The 11,349-nt window shown below is 37.3% G+C and overlaps 1 protein-coding gene across 2 annotated transcripts in view; it reads right to left on the bottom strand.

The window, feature by feature from the left end:
- The window catches only part of dse (dermatan sulfate epimerase), a 55,209-nt gene that overhangs the window by 31,941 nt on the left and 11,919 nt on the right, over positions 1 to 11,349 (bottom strand). For both annotated transcript variants that reach the window (XM_008398588.2, XM_008398589.2), the window contains one exon: positions 3,058 to 3,311. In XM_008398588.2, the coding sequence (XP_008396810.1) occupies positions 3,058 to 3,311 (254 nt within the window). The remainder of the gene's footprint in view (positions 1 to 3,057; positions 3,312 to 11,349) is intronic.

Genomic DNA, 11,349 nt, shown 5'->3' with positions numbered 1-11,349 from the left:
GCTTTAGCCTTTGAGTTGCACCACAGCGCAGCAACTGAAACACCCAGGAGAAGAATATCAGCTTGTTTATATGGAGGCTGGTATAAATCTATTTATTTATGTCACATGGACTTATATAAAGTTTTATACATTTTCTTTTSATATATTTATTATTGTTTTCCTTCTTTACATATTAGGTTGGCTTAGAATGATTCCAAATAATGTACAGGAATGACCTGGTGCTGTTACATGTCAATCGTCTGGGGGGGCCASTAGGGGGGCCAATCAGATGACAGGGAGGCCACTGGCTCCCCCGGTYCCCCTCTGGCTCCACCCCTGCCTGCTGCTAGCATGTGTTTTTCTAAAATGAAAATTAGCGCTTTCTTTGAGAATTACCTCGAAGCAGCAAACAGGAAGGGGCGGGACGGACCACTGTCAGTCTCTTACCTTATTTGGAAATGGACCATTGGAATCCGGAAGTAAAGGGGGCGCTATTTCCTATACTTCTGTTTTTATTTTCTTTTGTGATATATTTTCACCTTTAGGAAGGAGTTTCATTCTCAGAATGTATTTGAACTTCTTTCTTTTATTTACTTCAGCGCAGCTCACAGTGTTTAACAAATTCTGTAGCTTTCTTTGTACTTCTAAATCTGCTCCTTAGTCGCATCTTTTCGGACCTGCTACTGCCTCTAGTGGCGTGGGGGTGGTAACACAACCAATATAATTACATTACGAAATCAGAATACCACAAAGGCTTTATTTACTATTAATTTCGGCATCATTGGCACCGTAAAAGATAATTCTTTCACAAAAGAACATACCTTTTCATTTTCTTAAGAAAGTAGAGCTAATTAAATGTGATAAACAAGAACTGAAAGTGATTCCACTTTCACTAGATGGCCAACCTGTTGAAACTGTGGAAAATATTAAATACCTCGAGTCATTCCTGGACAGTCAGCTCAACTTTGCTGAAAACACTGACTGTATATTTAAGAACTGTTCTCAAAGACTCTACCTTTTAGGAAGACTTTGGGGTTACCCAACCTGAGGTTGTGTACAGCCTCTAGTTAGGTACAGGTTGTTGAGTTAAAATGTTCAACCTTAACATTTTAACTTGAGTTTTAACTTTTTATCTCCTCGGCTGGTTTGGTCACATGAGCTGCAGACTAACAGACAATCTTTTAAGAATAGTTTGAATGGCAGGTATAACAGCTGGTGGTGAAACCAAAAACATCTCAGTCTCAACGGTTTACTGAAACAACATGGAAGATGGCAGGAATATTTCAGCAGAGATCATCCATCCTCATTATTCATCAGTTTTAACCTCTGAGCTCATGAAGGTGTTACTGTTTCCTCTGGTAATAAGAACATCTATTAGAAGTCATTTATTGACAGTGCAAAAATTATTCTTAACCAAACTAAATAATATTTACCTATAGCATGCTAAGTATTTTGCTCTGTTCACAAATTATTGATAATCAATCATATCAATCAATCATATGTTTATTCCAGACACTAAAATGGTCCGTAGAAAAAAGGTAAAAACAAGCAAAATAAAAGAAAATTAAAATAAACATGACATATTATTCACTGAGTCACAAATAAATGATGACGCCAATGATTCCATAATCTTGAAGAGAATCTCACAGAACTAAAAGCAGGATTTACTAAAATTGCAATTATATTATTGCATGACATATATAATCTACACATGTGGGAACAGCATCATGTACAAACACATGGCCAGCACTGCTCCATCTAGGTACTTTGAGTAGGAGCCTCATGCCATCATTGTAGGACACATAAAGTTTCTGCAGGATCCATTTGTTTGTATCGTCACCACAGATGGGCCGTGTAATGATGTGATTCATGAATACGATTTATCGTTTTAGTCAAAGGAAAATTTCCTCGTTGATAGATTAAATAGTTTCATCTTATTTTTTTTATATACAAGACTATAACAAAAAGTCTCAATAATATATATGGCACTGTAAAAACAAAAAAAGGAATTTTTGTTTTTCTGTTTAACAACCCTGGTTGTAACAACCTGGGTTGTTATTCTTCTGAACCRAATTCATTTGTTTGTTATTGACTTTTGCTCAATTAAATCTCGTATACACTGCGAATGGCCTTTTTGTTATAGTTGATCATGTTGTTTTCCAGGTCTCTTTATTTCTTGTTGTTTTATAATGCCAGTAATGCCAGCATTAATAGTAAATAATAAAGACGTTGTGGTATTCTGATTTAGTAATGTAATTATATTAATTGTGTTGACTTCCAATAATTTACTTCCTACAGAGCCCTCTGGAGGTTGAAGAAAAATCCACAGAAAAGCCGCTCCGTGCTATAAGCCGCATGGTTCAAAGCGTGGTCCAAATTAGCGGTTTATAGTCCAAAAATTACGGTACTTTTAGTTTCACACGTATTATAGATGTTATACAAGAGAATTGTTGTATTAATGCTTACTAACACTTACTAATAGTTGGCCCTTTGGATGGGTGTAGTTTCTCAACAGATAAGCAATTTACCCTTGCATATTCTATTCTATAGTAAGAAAAAAGAAGACCAAAAAGTGTTTTTGTGTTGTGGTAAAACGACTCAAAAGAAGACTTATATTTTTCTATCAAAAAAAGAACATTGGAGGAGAATCTTATTTATTTTTTTGTTTTTCCTTCAAACCTTTCCATTGTTTTGATTAATTCCTGTAGGTTTTGAGGTCCAGAGGACGTCTTGGGCATAAGATAAACTCGCTATTCCAGAAGATAGAACCTGGTACCAGCTGTTAGAAGCATGGAGATGTAAACGTGATGGTTAGGGACCTGTCCATAATTGTGATATTATAGTATTCATTAATACTTGAGCTTGAGGAAAACATGAGAACTTATGAAAAATAAAACATAAGCCGAAGCAGAACTGAACTCTGTGGCATGATCAAAAACACCCTAGTAAACTGATCCAGGACTGGTTGAAACACCTAAGGAGAATTGTGGGCTGAAGCATAAACCTGTGACTTGATCTCAGGAAGATGCTGTGGTCTGACTAGAAAAGGGCAGGGAACCCCTCAGGGTGGGCACCCACCTTGGGTCATGTAGACCAGGCTTCCGGTGAGCAGAGCCACACAGTTTGTGGGCTGATGATTGTGCAGGTACTGGAACCCCCAGCCACGTACATAGGACTTCTCGTACATCAAGCGAGATGCATTGCCTATCACCTGTAGGAAGTGCTCCTGTTGGCCTTTGTTCAAGTACTCATACAGGAAGTCGTAGGCCGTGGCAAATCCAACCAGTGAGTGTGCCAAAGGAACTTCATCCCAGGGGGCGTCCTTCACCAACCTGTAGTCCATACAAAGGAGAAAGATGGAAGAAAGCTATCAGACATACATGATGGATCAAACATTATTTTTGGATATACATGGCTCATGATATCATGTACATCTTTCTTTTCTTTGGGTTTTGCTCTGAAATCTTTCCTTAGAGATCAGACGCTGGTGCTTCAAAAATAATGTATCATTTATTTTTAATTCAAGTAAAAAATTGTTTCCAAAGAAGCTAGTTGTTCACTCAGTGGTTATGTCCAAGTGCAATGTTGAGCAGAGTAAAAGTAGAGCAGAAAAAGGCAGACAAACATCAGGGAAAACTATGTCCTTCAAGAGATTGTGAGGCAAAGCCCACTTAGGAGTTTCATACGAGAGTCACAAGAAGAAGACTGCAGCTGCTGTCCGATTCTTATATGTATCCTGGGGATGGTCCACTGGGTTATAACCAGGGGTGAAAGTAGTTTTAAATTCTTGGGGGTATTATGACAAAAAAAATAAAAATAAAAAATATATATAACTTCTTTGTGTGCGAAGCAATAAAAGCTGGGTAGCTCTTAAATTGTTACAAAATAAAGCTGTATTTCCTCCCTCGGCCCACTGGCTGCAATGTTGACACCTAAATCCTGAACATCATGGCATGGAGTCATCCCAGTTTTCCATGTCTGGCATATAACCATTMATTTTAGCTTTTAAACTGGTTCTATTGATCCTGTATCCAGACAGAGATAATCAGTAGCCCAGCATCATGACCTGTTTGTTCTGAAGATCCTGCAGCTTCCACTTCTCTTCCTAACATGGCGCCTCCTCACCCTGACTCTCATACTGACAGGAGGAACCACAGAGCTCTGTTAGGTTAAAGCTCATCTTCTGAAGTTGGGATATTTTTCCTCCAACAGGTTCCAGAGGAATCACCTCAAACCAGATGTTGGACTGGATTTTATTTCAATGTCATTTGTGAATGTTAGAGCCTCATTTTCAACAGTGGAGCAATAAAGGTTGAAAAAGGTTATTATTTTGGAGAACATCTCATCAACATTAATATTTCCACTAAATAAGAGGCAAAAATCAAAATTGTTTAATAAAGGACAAGCTTCTCGGAGCCAGACAGCAAATTATTTTTTTTATATTTGACAATTAATTTAATTTCACATAATTATCACAGTAGAAGCCATTCGTTTGTTAAATACTTATTGAAACACAAGTATTTAACATCAAACCGTGTTTGATGTTTGTTGTAAATGACTTATACTCACAAAGAACGAGGTAATTAGTCCAAGTTTATCGTTTATTGAACGTTCACAAACTACAGCGGCTGTGATGCACCAAGACAAACGTAAAAAAAGGTAAAACAACCCGAACAGGTGATCAACTCTAAACSAYTYGCACCCTTTTACTCTCCGTCTCTCTCTGTCMTTTAAGCACTTCCGTTGCCATGGCAACCTCCTGCGCTCCACAAGCCGACCAGAGATTATGTTAAAAACATAACATTCAGTCCGTTACAACATTAGGTTTTCAGTCTTGATATTTATTTTTGCGAYCATTAATAAGCCTCCCTGAACACAGCTGTGGTTGATTAGTTCATTTTAAAATCCTGATCTGCTATTTTGGTAAYGGAACTGAAACACATAGAATTGCGCAACACCTTGKTGAAACAATAATCACTGAGATTATTATTGTCGTTGGGTCATTAATCTGAACACGTTTTGTTGATTTTTTTGTTGTTCTTTAATAAAGTTATGAACGTTTTAAGCCAGTCAGAGGAGGACCTGCTGCTCTCAGCCTCCTGGCGACGTTCAGTTTGTCACTTAATGCCGAGATCAACTCAAAACCTTCGCGATCGACGTGTTGCAGCCCTGCTCTAGCAAAGCACGAACAGTTCAGAAACGATATGAAATGAGAAAAAAAGATATTTATTAACTGATTAAGTCGTGTTTTAGATTGTTCTTGAGAAACTAATCAGTCACGGCTGATTAGTGGGTGAACTCAGGACTGCATAGTGAACCCATTGATTCTTTACAGCAGACAGCCGCTCCTCTCTTGCAGGTACTGCGAACCCCCACTAAATCCTTAGGGGTACGCAGTACCCTGCTGTACCCCCTTACTGTCACCCCTGGTTATAACTAGTCCACTGTCAGCACAGATAAAAGAAAGCACCTCTTATCTGCAGAAGAAAGAATCTCATGCTTTCTTCTGCAGACAAGTCGGTTATGACAATTCATTTTCCAGCAGGACTTGGTACCTTGTCAATGACCATGGTACCATTGGACTTGAACAGCTGCATCGATGCAGTAATTCTTGCCAAAGGAGCCCAGTACTTGGACATACCTTTCAGTAGACACAAATTTCCATTTCAGAAATCATTTTTTTACTCCGTGTTAAGTCAGAGAAAAGTTCCTTTGGTAGAGAAGAAAAGGCAAGAGAAATCAACTCAGCAAGAACTGTCCACTAACATGAAGAAAGACTGAAATCAAGACATCCTCTAGCAATAGGGAGCAATATGGTGATGGCCTTGCTTTATTGTCCACCTGTGCTGTCTGGACTTTGTTAAGCATTGATAATCATTATTGCCGGTTTACTGTAATTTTTATTACTATCTTATTGTAATTTGATTAGTGTTAGTGTACACTAATCAAATAGTACAGTAATTATGCAACATGGTTACTGTGATTCCATCACATTTCTATCATAATAAAATCACAGTAGTCCTGTAGTAAAATTACAGTAAGTTGTCATTTTACAGTAGTTCATGAAACTGCATACTTTGCTAGCTTTTAAAAGTTTAAATGTGAACTTGAAACTTAATTTAATAAACTCTCAAAAAATGTTTTATCTAATTAAAACAAATATATATATATATATATATTGAAAAATTGCTTTATTTTATTGTCAATTTAAGTCTGACAAACTGAAGAGAAACAAAATAGTGTTTTGCAACAGCAACATTTGCTTGTTACATAGAAGTCAAAGTATTGCAACCAAAGTGAAAAAACTCTGATCTAAAAACAACAGAGTTTTAAGATCTGATACATTTACCCTCATGGTACCATTACATTGAATACAATGAATTAAATAATCTTTACTAAAACAAAAGTTCCCAAACATCAAAGTTTCCAAGCAAACTGCATGTCAGTCATAAAAACAATGTTTTACCAGCTTTTCATGTAAAACTTGCAGTCAAAATTCTAAATGTCTGTCGTTTTATTCCTWTGAAGGAAGGAAGGTATCCAGCAGTGTCAAATGTTAAAGTTACATATTTTTCAAAACTTTATTGGAACCCCAACAGTACATCTTAAACATTTGGACAAGTTTAAGACTTAGTGAACAGCCAAACAAAACCAACATGGATGAGTTCTGAGTTGGTCTCAGTCCTGAACTTCTCCAGAAATCAAAGGGTTGCTAGAAGACAAAGAAAGAAAAACAGTAAAAAGCTGTATTTTCAAAACCCAGCCACTTTACCGTATTTTCATGATGTAGTTTTTACAGCCATTTGTTACTGTTGTCAGTACCATAAATTATACATGAATCAAATAAACCTGGCTATATCAATGCTGCTGAAATGTGCTATACAAATAAAATTTGATTGATTGATATTAGCTGTGCGCTGCTTCACCTGCTGTTTGATCACTCCGGATGTCCCTTTTTGCCTGCAGTGAGCCTCGGTGTAGCCAAACTCCGCCAAATGTTCGTTTTTTAAACATCATATTAGATTCGTTGTGTTGATGTATTTTGACGTGATTCACCCCCCGAGGCATTTCTTCCGCGGAACACGCAAACTTCCCCATTCATTCTCAAAGCGTTACAGTTCCTTACCACATCACTTAGGATTTGTTGCTGTGCGTTTGCACAGTGTGAAGGAAAGAGGAATGAAGCTGAACATACAGGCTGCGAAATTAGATGCAGGTAATTGGTTTTGGTGATCGACAACAAGACAGTGATCGGCGATCACCAATCATATACTATTTCATGAAAATAGGCCGATCGATCAGCACACCTCTAATTAAAACCATCATTTACTTAACTACCTGGGTCCACTGTGTCCATCCTCACTATGTCAACACAACAACTCATGACACTTACCCCACTCCCATCACTAGAAGGATCAGAATGAGTCACCATCAGTCAAGATTTGGACCACAAGTGGATATTCAGCATGTCAGAAACAAACACTCAAAAACATATTCTATTGAGTTTATTACAACAGTCTTCAAAGTCTTAATGAATCTGTTTTGTGTTCAACTTTCTGTAAGTTCCATGACTCTCAACCTTTCTACACACCCCAGCACTCTGGCAGAGGGCAGATGGAGTTTCAAAAAACTTGAGTGCAGTTCAGATTTATTGGAGGCGTCTTTTAGGTCTCAGTTTGCCTATATGGCAAAGACAAACAGAAAGGATTTGCCGAGTCACTGGTGAACTGCAAATCAAAGTGTCCTAAGGCACACAAAACCTCACTCCTGCATGTTTGCTTAGACTGTTTAAAAAACGAGCAAGAGAAACACAGAGCAATCTGTCCCAGAATTGAGACTCTCCAATAAAACATGTTCTTGGAGTGGCTGCAGACATAATTGGAGGTCATGAGTACCACAGCTGACAGATCTTGAAGCCACTCTAAGAGGTTTAGTGACCGTAATAAAGTGCAGCCAATGGAAAATTTGCCGTGTGCCGTTACATTGTGAAAGCCCGTGCTCAGTGACTTTTCTTTTCTGCTCTGATATGGTAAAAGATGGCATGGAAATCCCACCATTGTGACTGTCTGTCTGAACCTTGGGCGTCAAAGTAACAACAAAATTTTGAGCTTTTGAAAATCATTTTGGTCCTTCTCTCTAATGGGGAACAGACATGTAGTTTAGGTAATCTATGTTCAGAGTTTTAGTCATTTTTGGTTTGGTTTAATCTCACATGTTGGCCTGCGTTAGAAAGTCTGGAGCAATATGCATGTTTTTCTCCTGGCAAGTTCAAGTACAGAGAAAAATACTGTTGACAGCAAAACATTCAGACTGACAATGAGGCTTGGAAAAGACAAGTTTCCTGTTTTTTCTCCAACCATGTAAACCAGGGGTCCTAAACTTTTTCCTGTGAGGGCCACATAACTTTTCCCTTCTCTGCTGGGAGCCAGAGTCAGTTTGTAACAGAAAAGTGTGACGATTGAAGGAGTGCCTAGATGTAAAAATGTATTGTTTTCCAGAAAGCACAACCAAATAACATTCTCTAGGTTCTTCACAGAAAAAATCCAGGAAATAAATAATAACACTATTTATGAAATAAATACTGTATCTTCTGGACTATAAACCACAGATATCTCTGCCGCTCCAGGTTTTCCACAGCGATGCAGCAGCAGCAGAGGGGGGCGGACAYCCAAAATTTTAGTCATAACTGATCAATTGAATATCACATTTATTACGGTAGAAAAAGAAAAAGTTGCCAAGTTTAGATTTAACTGAACTGATTACAGTAGTTTCCAAACAGTAACTAACAGTAAAAGTGCTGATCCTTCGTGTTGCTACTAGCATGTGCTAAATGAAAATAGGCGCCTTCTTCTTCTTCTTCTTCTTCTTCTTTAGATTTCAACAGCAGCTTGCATCCATTATTGTTGCACTACTGCCATCTACTGGATCCTAATATCTATACCTCAAATTCTCATAATGATCCCAGTATTATTTAAAAAAACAAAAAATCTTCTTTTTCCCCTCAATGTTATTTAACTGATCAACAACATTCTCAAATTTCAATTCCCTATTAAAACCTAATTCCGTTTTAATGGGTGCTTTCTTCTTTTATTTCCAATTTCGACTTCCAATGATTCACATCCTGCTAAAGACCACAAACCACAAACAACCAAGATAGCCAGAAAACATTATTTCAAACAGTAATTCTGAATTTTGTTTTGTTATTTTTTGTCTAACATTAATAAAGACAGACAAATATTCAGCAGCTCAGTAATTTTTAAGTCAGTTGATCTGACCAATTTCACGTGGATCTCCTGAACCTTTCTTTCATTGTATTTCATTTTTAAAGGGTGATGTTGGAACAACTAAAAAAATGTTTGAGTTTTTCTTAATTCATCATTTCTTCCCTGTGGAGATTTTATTTTTTTCTAGAATTTCTGAAGAAATGCACAATGATATTGCCTCTGCCATGCTTCATTGAGAAGATTATGTTTTTTGACTATGTAGCTGTGACTGATGGTCAAAACATTTGGTGTGAACTTTGCACTGAAAGTGTCATTATTTCCTGAATGAAACTTAATGACAAAAGTCCTAAGCATTCATGAAGAATCCTTTGTGTTCATAACAAGTATTGCATCAGTCTTATGCACATCCCTTTAAATACAATGCTACCAAAAGTATCCAGTTTGACCTTTCATAGACTAAAAATATATCACATTTTTGAGAAATTGTCTATATTGTCTATCTTTGTAAGTTCTCTTATTAATCTTCTGCATCTCTGTTTAATTATCTCTGGTGCTCTGCTTCTCCAAATTCTCCGGGTGTGGTACATTCTCCATATTTAATGAAGAGTAGAATAGGTTATATTGTTCTATTCCTGTAGTTTATATCCATTAATAATTGTCTTTGGATTTAAACACATGTTGTGGAATAGGCCCAATAACATTTCTCAATTATTTTTTGTCATGCCCCCCAAAGGAACCATAATTTTTTTTCATGCCCCCCTAGTGCCCTTCCCTCCCCAGATTTGAAATACTATTTCGAATCTGTTCATATTTAATAATTTATCTGTGCAATCTACTGGCTCCAGCATCAGATGAACTTATTAGAAAAACTGCCGTTTTATTGTCTCAATAATGTCTAAAATCAGTTTATAAATGAATCAGTAAATTTAATCAAGACTACTCAGTTTTAAAGAGAAAAAGTGCAAATCATTCACTGGGATGTGCATTTTCAGATTTAATACAATAAAACTTTTTACAACTGTAAGCATTGGTTACTCGTCAGCTTCTTCAGTTTAGTTTTTCACAAGGCATATAGTTTTTAACATTTATTGTAGAAAAATTAGCTGCAATCTTGCTTATATTTCAGCTTTTCAGATGAGAAGAGATGATTGCATAACAATAAAAAGACTTTTCACTTTCACCATTCTGCGCTAAATTGGTTAATGTAAGGTTATAGTTGGTATTGGTTTAACAAATGAGTAAATACTATAAGTTTTGGCAAATCATAAGGAAGTTTTCACTCCCAGGACTTTGAAACGATTGTTTAAACAATTTTTTATTTAATAGAAAGAACCAGGCTTGCTGAGAGGGTCACATTACATATCGGAGCTTTTTAATTTGACAACTTACTTCCGGCAATATTGCTGCCACCTAGTGGCCGGAGGCTTGTTTATCAGTTAAGTATGAATAAAAAATGATAAAGTCCTGCTTCCCGCGCTTTGCCTGTAAAGATTGCGGATCAATCACTACAGCATGCTGAAAGTTTGGAGCAACTCCAATTTAATTATTTTCTGATTAATTGCTTTAATACCTATTTGACTACTTGGAGCCGCTCATACGCCACTGTACTTCTCTCCCAATGGTTAGTAGATCCTCCAGAATAGAAGGAAAAAACCAAGACAGTCTACTCACAGCATAGTGATCTACTCCTCCCTAATGGAGGAGAACACAGTGGAATCTCCACCCTTCATTCATAAACAGTACACATATTCAAAAACTGTGACAGAGCTTGATGTTCCACAAAATGTGTTTTATGTCCTCATGCTTGAACCCATCTAACATGTTTTTGGACATCCAAACAAACACGGCAAGATAAAAAGCAATATGACCTAGGCCTGTCGAGATAATAAATCAACTAATCGCACGATAAATTAAAATGATCGACCTCATTTTCGGCTTTATTGTCTCTTCCTGCCTTTTTCTCTTTCTATTGATGACATTGAATGAAAAAAAGGCTCAACTCCGGTGCTCTCCACTTTATAGTTGGGCGGGCCGCTACAGGGTGCGTGCGTCTTTGTTTCTCCCACTGTTGCTACGGTCGGCGGCTACATGTCGGCTTGTGGGTTTGGTCGACTCGTCTGCGATCAGAAGTGGGAGTTTTGCTATC

Source organism: Poecilia reticulata, linkage group LG21, assembly GCF_000633615.1.
Source record: "Poecilia reticulata strain Guanapo linkage group LG21, Guppy_female_1.0+MT, whole genome shotgun sequence".
Taxonomy (NCBI): domain Eukaryota; kingdom Metazoa; phylum Chordata; class Actinopteri; order Cyprinodontiformes; family Poeciliidae; genus Poecilia; species Poecilia reticulata.
The sequence above is the reverse complement of the archived record's forward strand: the minus strand, read 5'-3'. Positions and strand labels throughout refer to the sequence as shown.